At 36.2% G+C, this 19,984-nt stretch overlaps 1 protein-coding gene across 2 annotated transcripts in view; it reads left to right on the top strand.

Annotated features, from left to right (window-relative positions):
- Positions 1 to 904: 904 nt before the first annotated feature.
- LOC150105670 (uncharacterized) overlaps positions 905 to 19,984 on the top strand; it is a 127,628-nt gene continuing 108,548 nt past the window's right edge. For both annotated transcript variants that reach the window (XM_090394988.1, XM_090394990.1), the window contains exons 1-2: positions 905 to 1,461; positions 1,584 to 1,629. In XM_090394988.1, the coding sequence (XP_090251114.1) occupies positions 1,616 to 1,629 (14 nt within the window). In that variant the 5' untranslated portion in view covers positions 905 to 1,461; positions 1,584 to 1,615. The remainder of the gene's footprint in view (positions 1,462 to 1,583; positions 1,630 to 19,984) is intronic.

Here is a 19,984-nt window from a genome sequence, read left to right as displayed (position 1 = left end):
AACTTCATCGGGCCAGTACCCCAGATTTCAGAAATATGGCCATGTACAAAAGCTCTGCAGAGCCGATTACAGGTGCCTAAAAATGTAGTGAAGGCCACCCCACTAACATCTGCATCAAATCCAAAACCACCCTGGCCAAATGTGCCAACTGCAGTGGCCCTCACCCAGTCAATTATACAGGATGTATTTACTATCTAAAAAATAAGAGGATAGTTAAAACTAATCAGTCCTCCTCTCTTTCTCACATTGAAGTATTGGAGGCTTCGGTTGCCCAGTCTCACGAAGTTCAACACAAGAAAGCAGAATCTCCGCAACCGCAGGCAGAGGTTTTTAAGAGGGTGAATAATGACGGTCAGGGCAGGACATATGTCGACGTGGTTCACCCGATTAAGATAACGCACTAAGATCGATACCAATCACAATCACATCGAAATCTGACTGCAATCATTACAGTTTCTCTCGCTAACATGCTCCAAGACTTTAGTAAATCCAATCCATCATTAAAGTCTACAAAAAGATTCCTTCAAGAAAAATATTCTATACTAACAGCACTCTCTAATGATCAGAAATAGACTTCTCCTGATTCACTACAGATTATAGTTTGGAAATACTAGCAAGATCTTAGAACTCCAAGAATTCTCTTAGCGATATCACCTAGATATTATTTTAATAAATGAAACCCATCTAAGACCTGCAGATAACCCTAAAATGAAAGGATACCTACTCCATAGAAATGACAGACTAGATTACAGATCTAGTCTGTCAGTGGTACTGCCATCTTTATCAAAAATTACATTAAATATCATACATTAGCCAACCCTACAACCACTAGCCTAGAGATTACAGGCATTGAAGTTCACACCAACACAGCTGGTAAACTTAAAATCTATGTTGTGTACAACTCACCGGCAAGAACCTTTCTATTTTCTGATTTGATTGCCATCCTTTGTATTAGGGAGCCCATCATCATCATCGTTGGGGATCTGAATTTTTTGAATTCTGAAAAAAGGTGTTAGTGATTTTTTTTTTTTTTGAATACTTCAGTAATATTTATCGATTTAGAACAGAAGTTGGATGAGTAATCCATGTGACCATGGCAGCTAGCGGCGCTAACTTCAAAATATCGGCGGTTGTAAACAAAACTAACGGTACACGCGTTGCTTAATTCTAAAAAGGTGTTTTAATTCAAATACATTGGTGGAGGTCTTATACCGTAATGTATTAATTGAAATAGTGACTGAACGGAAATATTTCTGGATTTTGTTAAAAATCAAGATAAAATGTGAATTACATAAATGTTGGTTTGTTTCCCTAATATTACTGGAAAAATCGTGTTAGAACATGATATTGGTAGATGTATGGTTAAGGTCAAAACTGGTAATATTGTACTTCAATGTAATTGTGGATTGAGCGAGCATTTTTAAAGCGCTTATTACAGAACTTGTCATTTCTTTGGTAACAGTAAGTAGAATAATTTTGTTTTACATCGCATTTATGAATAATATATTAATGTTTCCCTCAATTTGGAAGAAATATCTGTATTACAGACAACTGATAGAATTATTTTCTTCCTTTCGAATTAGATTCTTCTGAACCTGACCGCGATTTATATGCGATGGATATGAATAAGTAAGTTGCTTTAATGGCTTTATGTATATAGATACGGTTTTGTATGGATATTATTATTTTATTGTAATTATTTTTGCATATCCCTTTCATTTTAAGACATCATCGGAATATATTGGTGGTAGATTAGCCTACCTTACAAATATTTTTCGCGATGATCAATTCCATACTCCTTTCCACATCTGAATTATACTAGCATGGCGCAAAAGTAGGTTGAAGGTCCATTAAGTTGTCATCGTTTAATATGTAACTTCTAATTATAGCTGTCTTTTCACTCGGATTTTTGCCACTGATGATGCTCGAATAAGTTCGGATGTGTTTTAGAATATTTACATGTTAACATGAATGACGTTATTGAATGGATAACAAAATAATACATTCATTGACTTAAAATATCAGATTTGGGGGATGAGGGTTATAAGTACTTAAGATGCAGATCTAAATTATATTCTCATGATCAGATTCCTGATATGTTCCCTTAAGGGGTTTACAGGATATCAATCAATATCAATAGGATATTTTGATAGTGTTATATGAAAATTTACATCAATACTAACATCTTGTCAACAATTTTCCTTAAAATTAATTCATTATCTGTCAGGGCTCCATTATTGTCAAATCTTATATTTCAGTGTTTTAAGGCACTTCTTACTGCATCAATTCACATAGAACTTGGTCTTCCTCTAGGTATTTTGTCTGCACATTCTGGGAACAAATACCTGTTTTGCTAACTGTTCCTTCATTCCTCTCCCATTCTGGTTAAGTGACCATACTAGCTGATTACCTCTGAATGCTAGCAACATCAGGTTCCTTTATGATATCTTTGTTTTTAATATGATTCTGAAATTGATACCATCTGTCTCCCCTTATCTTTCTCAACTCTTATAGTTGTGGTCTCCAGTCATGTTTTATTTCTTACCCAGCTCTCATATCAATAGGTTAAACTTGGCTTGAACAGTGCCTTGTATACAGTTAGTTTAGTGTTTTAATTGATTTCTTTCTTATTCCACATAAATTTATTCTGTTTACTTTCTATCACAAACTTTGCTAATTATGGTGTCTGTTTCCATTTTTAATTTGTCAAATTATAATCTTAATATGCAGTGAGTGTTTAAGTTTTCAGTTCTTCTCATAATTTAACTTGATCTTTTAAATCAGTGAAAGGGATATATATATATATATATATATATATATATATATATATATATATATATATATATATTATTATTATTATTATTATTATTATTTTGCATTGGCAGCACCATTATTCTTTTGATACCATGAATATTATTTTATGATGTGTATAATGTTCATTTCAGCATTACAGATTGCAACTTTTATTTATTTATTTATATTCATATAGTTTTATCTGAATTCCAGTGCTGGCTTCACACTTTGCTTCCAGTGCACACATAACTGACAATGGTAAATGCTCCCCAACCATTCCAGACCAACATTGTATGACCAACATATAATGCCACCTATATCCTTTAGCCAGAAAGAGACCAGACAAATACTGTCCAAATTAGAAACGCACACAAAAAAAAGTCTCCTAGCCCTGAAGGCATTCCTCCAATTATTCTGAAGGTTTGTACACCAGAACTAACTCCTATCCTATGTTGCCTATGTATGTACTCTCTCTCTCTTACTCCACTGGTCTATCTTACAGCTTGGAAACTGGCCTATATTCAACCCATTCCCAAGAAAGGTGGAAAATCACTGCCGTCTAACTTCCGCCCATCTTACTCACCTTTGTCCTGTCTAAAGCAATGGAAGAAAACCAAAGAGATCTACTTACATATATCACCCATCTCTGGACAAATGCCATGGAGAAGTTTGATGAATCTCAAGTGGTTGCACTTGATATCTCCAAAGCTTTTGATTGGTTCTAACACAACAGCTTACTATGCAAATTTCCGCTGTTTGATCTGTCTCAGGATTTCTGTAGTTCGATTGCCAGCTTTCTGTCTGGATGCACACCATGTGTGATGGTGGATGGTTCCTTATCCTTACCTTTCAACTAATGCCAGGGTTGCACTAATTTCTGTTCTCTCACCAGCCCTCTTCCTGCTTATATATCAATGACCTACTTCAGTTGACCTCATGCAATATATACTTTTGCAGATGACAGCACATTGCATCCCCCTCCCCCCTTTCATTTGATAAATCTTACTCTACAGAACTCACCTCGACCTACAGAACATCAACCAAAACTGCCTCAGTTTTGATCTCCAAGCCATCCTCCAATGAGGTTCAGAGAACTTTGTCAATTTCAATACTAGTCAAACCCAGTTCTGTTTTATTTCTCACAGAAAAAGAACCATTTTCTCCCAGTATTATTTTTGACAACACCCAAATTTACAGACAAGATGAGATTTCTCTTCTTGGAATTACCGCCTCTCCTGATATAAACACATCACAACCATTGCATCATCAGCTTCTAAAAAACTAGGATTTCGCTTTCACTCACGATGTTTACTTTACCTCTGAACAGCTGTTAATCATATACAAATCTGCTTAGCTATTGAATAATTCTCTCATTGGTGTGGAGTCCCTAAGAACTCTCTCAAAAAATGCTTGACTCAATACAGAGGAGAGCAATTAGACTTATTAATGACCCATCTCTTACCAACTCATTCCCCCACTTTCACACAGACGATTGGTCTCTCTCTGCAATATGTATAGTCTATAAATATTTCCATGGCAAATGTTCATCTGAAATAGCATCAGTTTTCAAATGCAGCTGCTACACAACATCCTTTCAACAGTTTGCCTTGAAACCCACAAAACGTTTCTTTTCTTCCTCCTTCATCCCTGCTACTGCTGTATTGTGGAACAGTCTTTCCCCTGATGTGTTCCCAAGGAATACAATATACAGTCTTTTAAATCAAATGTAAACAAGTTCCTCCTTTCCCAATCCACTATCCATATATGGTACTAATACACTATAGGTTGATCAACGAATTTCTTGTGTATGGGCTCAACATAAAAAAAAAAATGCTGGCTTGTTAATTCATTTTGGGTAATGATGTAATAATAGGGGGGAGAGAGAGAGAGAGTTTTAATGCTCACCCTCCAAATTTAGAACCAAATTTGTATAATTAAGGTGAAAAGAAAGTGACAATTTTTTTTAGCCATTATTATTAAGCAGGCAATTCAGCATGCAACCATACAGAGTTCAGCTCTAAGCCAACCAACTTCTCATCTGCTGTATTCATTCCGCTAACTGCTGTTCTTTGAGATGAACTTCCTTATACCATTTATCCCATTCAACACAGTTCCTAGCTCTTCACATAGCACATTAACAAATTCCTTCTCCCTTTCTAATCATTTCCTCATATATGACCCTGCTGTGTTATGTTTTGATATAAAATATCAAATAGGTAGGGTTGATATGAAAAAAGAAAGGGGGGATTTTGTATTGAGGATAGCTTTAAATATCAGATTAAGAATAAGTTGTTGCATTGTAATAACATGACCAAAGAGGTTATTATTCTGAATTCTGCCAGTTAATTAAGTTGAACAATGTATATAATTTTTTAAATGTTGTTATACTCAGAATGATAACCAGACATTTTATTAATATAGAATGTTATGCTTGTAACTTTACGTTTTGTGGAAATGCTGAAAAGCGATAGATTTTTTTGTGATCAAGTAGAGAAATAATGGAGCCTCTGTAGCTCAATTTAGACAAGCAATTTGGGTGGAAATACTTTGGTTTGAATCCTATCTATGTGAGCAACCTTTATCAGTTTTCAATCATATGATGAGTTATCTAGACTCATATGGAGGTGGAGATTTTTTTTTGCCAGAAACTTGGGTTTTTCATTCTCAAAACAAGCAAACTGTCCTGAAGAACACATGATATAGAGACATAGGGCACTGCAGGAATAAGGGTTAACTAACCTATTCCATCAGATTTAGTTTCACACTTAACTGTCCAGAAGAACATATGCAATATAGAGACCTAATTTTTTTAAAATAACGAAACCTGTGGTACGATCATAATTAAAAGAAACACGTATCAACCACAGTGAAAATTATTTAATTGTAAATAATTCATCCTAAGTATATTAGGACATCATTAGTACAGTAGTTTAAAACAATAATAGGAATAACATACAGTTAGGGCGCATGATTACAATAGAATCTCATTAAACGTGCGTAACGTGCTACAGAAGTAAAAAAAAAAATATTTAACACAATTTTGTATGACAATTTCCCATACTTTAGGAATAGTAAGAACATCGTTGCGGTTTAAGTTTGGTCTGTGTAGTGTAGTAGGGCTTCAGAACTTTCTTTGTATAAACGTTCATGTTTATATAAAAATCTATGTAAAAGTTTAGACTTTTCCCAATGGATCCTATGGTTTGGATTTTCAATTCCGTGTTGAGAGAGGCCAGATTTCTGCGGTTTAAAAAGACGAATGTGGTCTTGACGTTCCGAGATGTGTTTCTGAACAGCGCTACCTGTCTGTCTAAAGTAAGATAACTTGCATGAGCATGGAATCTCATAAACGCCAGGCAACATCAAAGGTGAGAGTTTGTCCTTAGGAGAAGGTAACAAGTTGTAAATTTGGTTGATAGGTTTGTAAGTAGTGGCAAAATTGTATTTCTTCATAATTTTAGAAAGACGTTCAGAGATGCCTTTAACATAAGGTCTTCCTGTCTGGTTTGATGTGTGGAGAAGTGACTGATGATTTTTTGAGTTGTTTTAGGATTATATCCATTTAGGATGGCTGTATTTTTGATTACTTCTAATTCCTGGTTTCAAGATTCTTCAGAGGAGCATAATTTTTGTGCTCTGGAAACTAGTGATTTAATAATGCCAGATTTCTGAGATGGATGATGAGTGGAAGAATTGTGAATGTAGCAACCTGAGAATGTAGGCTTGCGAAAGACAGACGTGGCGATGGAACCGTTTTATTTTCTTTGGATATGTAAATCCAAAAAGGAGATACCCTGTGGAGATTCCTTTTCTAACGTAAAGTTGATGCGATGATGAATAGAAACAGTTGTTATTCATGTTCGGGATGATCCCAGACTGCAAATATGTCGTCAACATATCTTAACCAAATTTTTGGTTTGGGTTCAAAAGTGAATATTTTTTCCTCAAGGTGTTCTAGAAACAAGTTTGCTAGGTTTGGTGATAAAGGAGATCCCATTTTTGTTCCTTCTTCTTGCTTGTAAATTTGACCTTTCCAGGTGAAGTAACCTGATGCAATAACAAACTTGAACAATTCAACTATATCAGACGGAAATTTTTGAGTTAGTAATTCTATTGTTTCTTTATGGGGAATGTTTGTGAAGAGGGAGGCAATGTCGAAGCTGATTAACAAGTCAGTTTTTGATAGTTGATTGTTTTTAATATTTGTGTGAACCTCAGTAGAATTTTTGATTGAAGAGACTGAGTGGCCTATGTGAGGGCAGAGAAGGTTAGATAAGAATCTTGATAACTTGTAAGTTGGACAGCTGATACAGTCTACGACAGGTCTAAGTGGAACGTTAGTTTTGTGTAGCTTAGGTAAGCCATAAATTCTAGGAGGTCTTGCATGGTATGTCTTAAGTTTTTTGATTGTTTCTTCATCTAAGGAGGAAGTTCCATTAAGTAGCTTATTTAATTTTCTGAGTTGACGTTTCGTAGAATCATAATCCAATTTGGGTTATGGTATTACGATCTCGAAGAAGTAAATTCATTTTTCGGTCATATGAATTGGTATCAAGAACCACAGTGGTATTTCCTTTATCAGCTCTAGTAATGATTATGTTTTTATTACGTTTTAAGGAAATAATAGCTTTCGATTCTGATGGTGGCATTGCAGACGCTATGACAGATGGGTTTGTTCCTAGAAAGGAGGCTGGAGGTGGGTCAGTTTAACCTCACTACCAGCTGTGGTGGATGAGATAATGAGATCAAATTTCACTTCTTATCCATGTTATTCAATAGGTGTTACAGAATCATATCCAGATTTTTCTGGATGTTTATAGACATCATGGCCAGTTGGGGTTTTAATAATTCCTGTGTTTTGATATGTGAATGATATCAAAATTAAGGGAAAATGATAGCAGATCTTTCTTGCAGGAAATTATACAGGATTGTGTTTTATTAGGATTGAAATTCACAAAGTTATTCTCACCTCTATTGGTTATGAGGGATCTTGAGGCTTGTAATGATTGGGCACTACAAGGTTTTGTTGAATGAAAGGGAAGAGTAGAGTATACTGTCATCAGCATAGCTATGGATAAGATTTGAATTCAGTGAGAGCCAGAGCAGGTAATTTATGTAAAGGAGGAAGAGAGTAGGTGAAAGTACAGTATCATAGGATGCTGCTGCATTGGTGGGGAAATTTCAGGAGAGGAAACCATCTACTATGACATGAAATGGACTACTACAGAGGAAACTGATTACCCTGTTGCAAAAGGTTAAAAGCAGACCCTAAGGATGATAGTTTGCGGAGCAGACATCTTTCCAGACCTGATCAGATGCCTCAGAAATATTGAGAGTGACCCCTCACATGTTGTATGCAACATTCTTGGATAACATATATGCCCAGATATACATATGCCCAGTAATCATACATTTATCCAACCTTCAAATAATCTCCCCTTGAATGTTTTAGTATGTCATCCAACTTCAGGTTCAACATGACCGTGTAATTGTACCTTCCATTATTTAACTCTTTAATTATCCACTTGGAAAATTGTACACTGTATTGATTGTCTTGTGAATCTTTTTTCCTGCAATTTTCTCACACACCCATTTTACTATTCTTTCACTCCCTTTCTTGTTAAATGACCATATCACATAAGATCGACTGCTAATTGTGCATTTTTGGAATGCTAACAATGTCAAAATTCATTTCATCATCTAGTTATAAAGTAAATTATACTTGTTTAACCTTCTTGGAAAGCATAATTTCCTTTTATCATCATCAAATTCTTGATATGTATTCATAGAATGTACAGGATATTATGATAGCATTAAATGAAAAATTTACATCATTATCAACTTTCTTTCAGATTAAGTTTCTTTAAATTAATGTTATATGTCAGGACTCCAGTATTATCAGATCATATATTTTGGTCTTCTAAAGCACTTCTTACTGTATGAATTTGGTCTTCTTCTGGATGTTTTCCTGCCATCCTGGCCAAAAAAAACACTTGTTTTGCTGATCTTTTCTCTCCCATTCTGTTTAATTGACCACACAGCATTTCCATATAGTAGATTAGCTACACACACTCATTCCTGAATGCTAGCAATTTCAAGTTTCCTTCCTAATATATTCATTTTTTGTATGATTCTGCCACTGATGCCATCTGTTCACTCTTGTATTTTTTCTCAGAACTTTCATATCTGTTATGTATTCTTGGATCAACTGTGTATTTCTAACTCAGCTCTCAGATCCATGACTTAGCTTGAACTCTGTCTTGTATGCATCCAGTTTAGTGTTTTTGACTAATTTCTCTGTTATTCCATATAAATTTATTCATTTGACTCCTCACCATACCAGCTTTGCTAATTCTATTGTTTATTTCCATAATCATTTTGCCATTTTCACCAAAAATTGTGCCTAAATAGCTGAAATGCTTTACCTGTTCTATAGGTTTTTTATTCAGAATGCAGTTGATGTTCACGCTGTTCCTGCCCGTTTTCATAGTCTTTGTATTTTTATTGCAATTTTCATACTGAATCTATTACTGCTGTTATTCAGTTTATTTAGGGAATCTTGCAGATTTTTACTAGATTTGTTTAGGAGTACCACATCCGCATAAAGTAAATAGTTGAGTTAGATATCTCTAGTTTTGATATTAGGTTTAATCTCAATTTCTTTCATAATGTGATCCATATTGATGATGAATAACAGCAGAGATAATGTGCACGCTTTGTCTCACAATTGATTTAACATCAGACCATCTTCCTGTGTTTTTTTCAATTCTAACTGCTGATTTACAGCTCAAATATATCCTATGTTTTGCTCAATGCAAAGTCCCATTTCCATCTTATAATAGTAGCATTTGAATGGCTTTTCTGTTAGCACCTTGTCACATGCCTTTTCCAGATCTACCAAACTCAAATATAGATTCTTATTATGTTCCCATGGTATTTCTTAACTGTTTGGCTTGAACCCAGCTTGTTCTTCTCAGTTTCTCTTCCACAATTTTTCTTAACCTCTTCTGAACTATGCTTGCATAGATCTGGAATACTCAGTAAGAAAATTCCTCTATAATTTTCACATTCAGTTTAATTTCTCTTTTTATAGATGGAAACTATTATTGTTATTGTTATTATTATTACAGGCGACTCCAGGGAGTCCTTAGACTCATCGAGGGAGGCCCTAAACATCATGTCCACACAACTATATGACATTCTCACAGTATCTATCATACCTTGCCTTGAACCCACTCACTGTCATAGCACCCACAACAGACTCTGGCAGCTTATTCCACTCATTTACCACTCTAAAAGTAAAGAACCCAGCTCTAACACCCTTGCTAACCACACTCTTGCCCAGCTTCCATAGGTTCCCCTAGTTCTCCCACCACCAGTCCTGATCTCAAAAATATCCTCTGATTTAATCCTATAGAAACCCTTTACCAATTTGAATGTCTCAATCATATCTCTCCTTTTCTGCCTATCAACTAATTTCTGCAACCCACACATCTTCAACCTGTTCTCATAAGGTTCATTCCATAGACCTGCTATCATCTTGGTCACTTGCCTCTGGATTCTCTCATCAAGAAGAAACCTAGGTGACCAAATCTGGGCACAGTAGTCGAGATAAGGTCTTATCAAGGCTCGGTACAGAAGTACAATAACTTGCTTGTCTCTACTTGTCAAGGTATTTTTCAACAACCAAGTGAGTTGATGAGCTGATTTAGCCACTTTTGCAATGTGCTCCCTAAACTTCATCTCCCTATCCACCAACACTCCCAAATCCCTGGCCTCATCAATCTCCTGGAGTACAGTTCCACCAATGTGGTATACTGCTGCTTACATTTTGTCACATTAAATTGACATCCAATCTCCTTAGCCCAGAACTCCAATCTATCCAAGTCATCCTGCAAGATTTTGACATCTTCTGCATTCACTATTGCCCTATCCAACTTTACATCATCAGCAAACAAATGAACTGTTCCTCTTAAATCCTTCCCTATATCATTAATGAACAAATTAAACAGCAGTGGTCCAAGAACAGAACCCTGCAGCACACCACTAGTCACAGGCTGTCTTCTGGAATCTACTCTCTCCATCAACCACCCACTTATCCATCTCACCAACCCTATATCCATTCCCATGTGTTGTAGTTTATATATTAGAATTCCATGTGGTATCCTGTCAAATGCCTTAGCCAGGTCCAGCAGTATCACTGTAAACCCATTATCCTTACACAGTTCAGCCATCACTGCGTTAAAGAACTTGAGCAAGTTACTGAGGCATGATCTACCCTTCACAAAGCCATGCTGTCCCCCGTATAGTATCTCATTTTCATCAATCCATCCACAACGACTCCTGATATGCTGATTGGTCGGTAATTTGCAACAGTAGTCTTCGATCCTCCTTTATGCAGTGGAACTATTTTCCCCTCTTTCCACACCTTCAGGACTAAACCAGACCTGAGATTCAGATTAAACAACATGGTCAAGGGCACTGATAATTCTTTAGTCACTTCACATAAGCCCCATGCCGGTATACCATCCAATCCTACAGATGTATTCACATTAAGGTTCTGTAATAGGCTATTCACCTCCGCTTCATTCATCACAATTCCCGTATAAACTAATGGTTCCTTCATTTTTTCAACGTCATCACCTGGATGATATACTCTTGCAAAGTGCTCGCTCAGTCATTCCATTATATCGACTGATTCAGTGACCTCCTTACCATCGTCATTCCTTAAAATCATTCTGCCGTGTACAATTTTTTTTTTGCTTGCAGCATATTGAAAGAACTGTTTGGGATTCTCTTTAGCTTGCATAGCTAGTTTCCTTTCATAATCCACTTTTGTTTTTTTTACCACACTCGTTACCTTTCTGGCCTACTCTTTATACCGTTCGTGAACCAACACTGGCAGAGTAAAAAGTAATCAACACCAATATAATAAAGGGATAGCAGAATAGAACAAGAGAGAAATTAACCAAACCCAACTAGAAACAAACAAGAATGTTCAAACCAACTATGAGAGCCTTACTACTTTGATCATCTGGAATTTGACCTTCTGAACATGACTTCTGGATTATGCAGTGCAGTGCCTGTAAAATTTTTATACTTCTATATTTCTGTTGACTATCATCTACTCCATCTACCTTTACACATTTCCGATTTTTGATGACTTTTTATACTTCAAATATTGATATATACTCCTGATTGCATTCCACTACTGTTTTGTCACTGCTTGTTTCAATTCAGTAATTTATCAAAGTAACTATTCCAGACATTTAGAATCTTTATCTTCAGTTTTCATGTTACCTTCATCTTTGATTTCTTTTATATTTTTTCCTCTATTTCTAAGCTTTTCTTTAAATAGCTTCCAGAATATTTTTCTCTCAAACACTTATACCTGTGGTCTCCATTCTTTTAGTTCTGTATTTTCAATGTAACTCTCATATCCATTAGTTAAGGTTGGTTTGAATATTCTTGTTTGTTTCTAGTTAGGTTTGGTTAATTTCTCTCTTGTTCTATTCTGCTGTCCCTTTATTATATTGGTGTTGAGTACTTTTTACTCTTCCAGTGTTGGTTCAGCATTGTGGATGAACTGTGATAATAACACTCATAAATTTAAGGAAGTGAAATGATATTGTATAATGTGGAGGGAAAAAAAAGTATGATTGTTTTCTATAGAATTGGATTTTTGAAAGTATTAAATAGGGAAATATACTAGTTCATTTACACATTATCGCTGCTTATACAGGGTGTCCCAAAATTCACGCAAGAAGTAATTTTAATAGAAAACACAGTTTTTAATTAAAAATTGTAATTTCTTATTGATTCATAAATTATACAGTATAGGGTTATGCATGGAATAGCATATCGGGTAAATGGCCTCCACGGCTTTGCTGGCACATACGCACTCTTTTGTCGAAATTTTCCATGAATAAATGTGGCTGAATTTCGTTGATACAGTGCTCAATTTCCTCCTTCAAGGCGTGGATGGTTGTGGGCTTGTTGGCATAAACCTTAGACTTCAAAAAACCCCAAAGAAAAAAGTCCAACGGTGTTAAGTCACATGATCTGGGCAGCCAATTCTGATCACCAAAACGGGAAATTACACGACCAGGAAATGACTCAGGCTGTATGGCATGTGGCACTGTCTTGTTGAAACCACATGTCATCCACATCCATATCTTGCAATTTAGGCACAAAAAACTGGATTATCATGTCGCGATAGCGAGCACCATTAACTGTTATTGCCTTACCAGCTGCATTTTCGAAGAAGAATGGACCGATGATGCCTCCAGCCCAAAATCCACACCAAACAGTGACATGTTGTGGATGTATTTGTTTCTCAACAATCACTCGTGGATTTTCTGAACCCCAAATGCGACAATTTTGTCGATTAACGAAGCCATCAAGATGAAAATGAGCCTCATCGCTGAAGATGATTTTGTTCGAAAAATAAGCATCCACTTGTTGTTGTTCCATAATCCATTCAACAAACTCTCTTTGCTGTGTGTGGTCAGTAGGCTTCAGTTCTTGAGTCAATTGAACTTTGTAAGCATAAAGATGCAAATCTTTCATGAGAATACGCTGTAGAGAGCTTCTCGAAATACCCAATTCAAGACCACGGTGCCGAATTGATGTTCCTGGACTCTCAGCAACACTCTCACGAACTGCTTCGATGTATCTGTTGAACGACTTGTTGAAGGATGGCCAGAGTGTATAAGATCACTAATTGATCCAGTTTCCTTGAATTTTTTAATTAATCTTTTCACAGTTGATGAAGTTAAATCACTATTCCGACCATATTTTGTACGAAAATTGCGAACTATAGCTGCCAAACCTTCATTATTTTTAAAATATTACTCAACAATGGAAATGCGTTGTTCTTTTGTGTAGCGCTCCATTTTTAATAACCCTGAACTGTCAGCTGTCACGCTGTCTTTTTTTTCTCGTTGGCAACACTTTACCACACAAATGGTGCTAAATTTAAATCTTGTGTGAATTTTGGGACACCCTTTATATAATATGATTTTGGCATAATGCTCATCTAGGGAAAACACAATAATTTTAGTTTAATTACTGAAGGGTATTGTAATGTATCAGAATAAAATTATGGGATTTTTCATATATATATATATACATACACTAGGGGAGGCACTGCCCCCTAGTGTATGTATACCATCCAGTGTAGCCATGCTGTTCCACTCCAGAGTGCAGTCATTGCTTGCTGGTCACAAACCAAAAGCAAGCCAAGTACTGATACCCTAGAAACAGCATTTGGTAACAGAAGTAAGAAACAAAAGATATATAATATGACACTGATATAAATGTACCAGTGTTTATGATCATCCATGCAACAGGTGAAAAGCCAATTGAGAAAACATCAATCAAAAGGATTTAGGACTGGCAGGACCTCCTAAAACTGTTAAGAAATTACATTCTGGTGATATCCTTGTGGAAGCATTGTGTCAGCAACATTCTGAGAAACTACTGGGAGCAACATTGGGTGGGATACCAATCATAGTAACACCTCATAAAACACTCAATTCCTGTAGAGAAGTGATATCAGAATGGGATATCCTTGATGTTTCTGATGAGGAGATATGTTCAGAGCTTAAAGTTCAGGAAGTGATGGGTGTGAAATGCATTCTAATATGTAGGGATGGTTCCAACCAGGAACATCCTTACTTTTGATATACCTAAGCCTCCAAAATCAGGGTATCTCAGCTGGCTTGTTAAAATGTACATCCCTAATCTGCTAAGATGTTTAGATATGCACATGCCCAAACTGCCTGTTGTGGCTCTACAACAGGCAGTTTGTAGAGCATGATGTGGTAGTGAAGAGCATAATAACAAATCTTGCTCTGCAAAAAAAGCTAAATGTATCAACTCTCAGGGAGATCATCCAGCTTACTCTTGTGCATGTCAGAAGTGAAAAGATGAAAAAGAAATACAAAAAATTAAAACAGAACAAAACATATCACATCAGGATGCAGAAAGAAAGCTAGTCACCACCACACCTGCTCTGAAATCCTTGTATGTTGAGAGGGTAACAATTAAGAAAATGTCCACAGCAACTCAAACTCATGTCTATTCCACCATCTGATAATTTCCCCATACCTGAACTTTACGATCGTGAGTACTTCTCTGTTGTACATCAATTGCGTTGACTTATGGTCTTACTCCAGCGTCAACTCCAGAAATGATTTCATTCAATGAGAACTCACTTGTCAAAGAAATTATGGTAAAGATATCACTTAATGATAAACCCCCCCAATATGGGGGGGGGTCTGGTGGATACTTCAGTATCCACTGAAATAGTATCTTCAGTATCCACTGAAAGTAAATTAAACTTGCCAAAACGATCCTAACACATTAGACATATTGAATATTTTACCAGAAGAAGCAATGGATACTAGCTGTCCATTCTTCCCAAAAATAGTTATAAACTAAGGTAAGCCCTCAACTGACTGAAACCAGGCAGGTCTATAAAGCCAAAACAATAGGAACATTTTTACAATGGAACTGTTGTGGGTTTTGCCAGAATATCTATGATATCAAGATTTTGTTGCAGAAACAAACCTTTCTGTTTCTGTCTACAGGAAATACAAGACAATGTATGCAAGGACAAAACTAGAAGTGGTCCTGCTCATGGAGAAGTGGCTATCCTAGTGGGCAGTCATACACCTTTCCATCATGAACAACTTAATACTGCTCTGGAAGCAGTAGCGATTCACTTATCCATGGGATTTCTTATTACAGTATGTTCGATTTATCACTGTGTGCTGATTTAAATGAAATTGATCTTGATAACCTTATCTTGCAACTGCCTAAACCCATACTTCATGGGTGACTTTAATGGTCACAATACTTTGTGGGGTAGAGGCAATACAAATAGACAAGGTCGAATCATTGAAAGAATAATTGACAATAATGACCTCTCCCTTTTGAATTATAGACTCAATATTTTCTTCCATATGCCTACCCACTCATATTCTGCAATTGATCTTATAATCTGCTATCCTTCCATTCTTCCACTGTCATGTGAGACACCGAAGAGAACATATATGGAAGTGATCACTTTCTTGTTCTTTGCACAGTGTCTTCCCAGGAACCATGCTCACCTACATGGATGCCCATGTGAAAAATGGACTGGGCTGATCGGAACACTTTTATCCCATCTTGCAAAATTTAATGCTGATACTGTCAGTCAGACATCATTCAATGAAGCAGTAAAGTATATAACAGAATACATTGTCCAGGCAGCAACAGCCTCCATCCTGAGAACATCATCTCGATTTCCACTCTATCCAAAGCCTTGGTGGAACCCAGAATGCCAGACAGCCAAAAAAAGATCAACACAGATCATGGGATATATTTCATAGATACCCCTCAAATCAAACTTTTAAGCATTCTCATGCCAAAGCATGTTATGTGAGACAAGAGTCAAAAACAATCTTGGGTCCAATTTACATCATTGATCAATCAAACACTAGTGCAAAAACTGTATGGGATAAAATCTGGAAGTTGAAAGGTAGATACAGAACACACCTTGAAACATAATGGATGTTTCATCACTGATCCCAAAGCTATTGCAGACACTTCGGATGAAAACTTTGCCAGAATCTCAGCAACAGCCTCATACCCCCATGAATTTTTAATGCTAAAAGAGCAACAAGAGAAACAACTATTAAGCTTCTGTACCAAAGACATAGTGCCATATAAATGGCTGGTTATAAAGAGGAACTCAAAAGAGCTCTTTTGCTGTCTCATCCTAGCGCAGCAGTCCCCGATGATATTCATTATGAGATGATAAAGCATCCCCAATCATCCTCTATGGATCTTCTACTCTTATTGTATAACAGAATATTTACAGAGGAAGAGTTTCTAGTCTCTTGACTTAAGTTAGTTATCATTGCTATCTCAAAACCTGGTAAGGATCCAACACAGGCTAATAATTATTGCCCAATCACTTGACTAACTGTCTATGTAAGGTCTTGGAAAAAATGGTAAACAACGCAAGGCTCCTCTGATACCTAGAAAGCAACCAACTTCTTTCTAACACACAATGTGGCTTTCATAAAACTGATCAGTCTTGGACCATTTGATCAGCTTAGAAACATGTATAAGAGATTCTTTTCTGAAAGAACATGTGGTTTAAACGTTCTTCGACATTGAAAAAGCTTATGATACATCCTGGAGATATGGTACATTGAAAGACCTGTTCAATGTAAGTAGGGGACACCTCCCCATTTTTATTAAAAACTTTCTTTCCAGCCAAGTCTTCCAAGTCAGAGTGGGAAGTATGTTATCTCAGCCATATTACCAAGAAGAGGTTTCCTCAAGTCTCTGTCTTAAGTGTGTTTCTCTCTGCTGTTAAAGTGAACTCAATCACTGAACAGCTTCCTTCTACAATAAGCAATTGCCTTTATCTCGATGACTTCACAATTTATTGTCATTCTTGCGGTATAAGGGTCATTGAAAGGCAATTCCAATAAGCAATCAATTAAATCTCTTCCTGGGCTCATCGTCATGGATTCAGTTTTTTGGCAGAGAAGACTGTCTGTTTGCAGAAATGCACTCTGATCCTGATTTAAGAATGGGACAAACTAATAAATACCAATAACACAAGAGGCCAAATTTCTGGGACTTATCTTTGACAGAAAATTAACATTCTTTATGCACATTCACCATCTTCTGGAAATGTGCAAAAAAAACATTGAATATCCTTTGCACCCTATCCTCTACTGAATGGGGTGCCAATCAAAGTTCTTTCCTATGCATTTATCATACACTTGTGCACTCAAAACTTAATTATAGATCCAAGGTTTATAGTTCTGCAAGGAAGAGCACATTCCAATGATTGGACCCTATCCGTCATCAAGGTATCTGAATCTACTGATGCCTTTTGCACATCACTCATTGAAAGTCAGCTTGGTTGGCCAACTGGTTAGTCTATCCGCTCTCCAACCAAAAAGGCTGCAGGTTTGAATCTTGCCATGGGCATGGATGTTTGTGATTGTCTGTGTAAGTACTAGAGGTGATGGTAGATGGCGTTGGTGTAGATGATGAAGGTAGTTGCGGTTGGTGGAGTGGTGGAAACGGAGAGTTGTAGAGTAGGTGCCCCTCCCTCAATGAGTCTTTGGACTCTGGAGGTGTCACATAATAATAATAATAAAAAAGTCTATGTAGAATCAAATGAACACCCCCTTTATCACTTAGACGAAAATATTTGTCACTCATCTATGGCCTAAAAATAAAGTCCCTTCCTGATTACCCTACAGGAACCAGTCTTTTCCCTACATCATGAGACTCAATCACACGTCAGACCGCCATTCGTCCTTTTGGCATGCGCATCAAAGAAGCTGTAGGCATTAACAATGTACCTGTACAAAAACAATGGCAGTGCTGCTATTTTCTAATATCACAATCTTCAACCAAATCCCATCTGACTGCAGTAATTATACATGCCAGCAGAGTTACATGCCATTCAGCTCGCACTTATATATATAAAAGAAAACTCCTGCCAGAAGTGCAGAATTTATACAGACCCTTTAGGCTCTTCTTTACAGGCTATCTCTTCTCTGGTGTATAATCCACACTTAGTGCTTTTTGAGGTGTTACAACTGTTATACAAAAATAAAGAATCTTAATTTCGATGTTCAGTTTTGCTGGATTCTCAGCCACATTTGAATTAAGGGAAATGATATTACAGATGCTGCTGCTAGATCACCTCATTCCTTCTCAACATCTTGTTTGACCATTCCATACACAACTACACAGAAATAATAATATCAAAGTTAAAAGCCCAATGGCGGTACTCCTTGCAGGAAGCACTAACGAACAAACTGCAATAGATTAAACCTGAAATTAGGCACTGGCAGTCTTGTCAACATAGGAATAGGAGAGAAGTAGTAGTTATAGCTAGGCTCTGCATAGACTACAATCATCTGACCCACTCATATTTACTGAGAGCTGATAACCCACTTATCTGCTTGGAATGCAATACTTGTCTCACCATTAATCATATTCTGGTGCCAGCACGTCACACAAGAAAGCAGTAGCATCTTTACTCATCTGGCCAATCCCTATACAAATGCTGTCAGACTCAAACAAATTTTATGATGTTTTTAAATTTCTACAAAAAAATCAACCTGTAGAAGCACATTTGACTGTAATTTTATCTATCAGTAGATCCCACATTGCTCAATTTTGTACATACACATAATCTTATTACTTATTCTTGACTATTTATGTACTGCTACAACTTTGCTGTAATTTTACTCATATGTAGATACCACATTATTCAATTAAATTTCAGTACATACATATTATTTATTAAATCACCTTAACTATTTATGTACTGCTATAACCTCCATCCTTGTGTACTACTGTGGCCGTAGATATGGCTTTATTTATATGTGAATGCTACACTGCTTAACTTGATCTTTGTACATACAATTGTACATATATACTATATGCTAAGTTATCTTCAACCACTTTTGTGCTGCTGTATCCTCTACTGTACTTCTGTTTATATGTAGCTGCACATTGTTTAATTTAATCTTGTGCATGTTATCTACTAATTAATACATATAAACAAAGCTACAGCAAAGGCTGTAGCTTTGTTTATATGTAGCAGCCACATTGTTTAACTTGACTTTTGTACATACACATTGATTTTATTTATGTGCAGATTTATGTATTGCATATACAGTTTTATACATATTTTCATTTACATTTCTATATACTAATGTACATATATGATTAATTTGTGTGCTACTGTGGCTTCTGACCTAATATGCAGCTGTAACTTTTGCTGTAATTTTATTTATATGAAGATACTGTATAACTTAACTTCGTTCATTTTAGTATATATCTTTATTTACTAATGTACCTTTGACTATCTGTGCGCAGCTGTAGCCTTTGCTGTCATTTTGTCTATGTGTAAATACTTTTTTGTAACTTTCTGCTTGTGTACTGCTGCAAACTTTTGTTTTGGTGCAGTATGACAATTGTAGTCTTTGTACCAATAAAACATAAACCAATTGATCTAGATATCAGAGGTATCTGTTCAAGGAGAGTGTAGAGGCTTTGTTACACTATCCTAATTTAAATCGGAATGATTTTCTGTCCCAAAGGTGTGGAAGATTCTTATTTTTAGTAAATGCTAGAAATGAATACATTGTAAAATTGTGTG

This window comes from Typopeltis vanoorti, chromosome 6 (genome assembly GCF_054136105.1).
Source record: "Typopeltis vanoorti isolate ZY-2024b chromosome 6, IOZ_Tvanoo_1.0, whole genome shotgun sequence".
Classification (NCBI taxonomy): Eukaryota; Metazoa; Arthropoda; class Arachnida; order Uropygi; family Thelyphonidae; genus Typopeltis; species Typopeltis vanoorti.
Note: the sequence above shows the minus strand (reverse complement) of the source record. Positions and strands in the feature narration are given on the sequence as shown.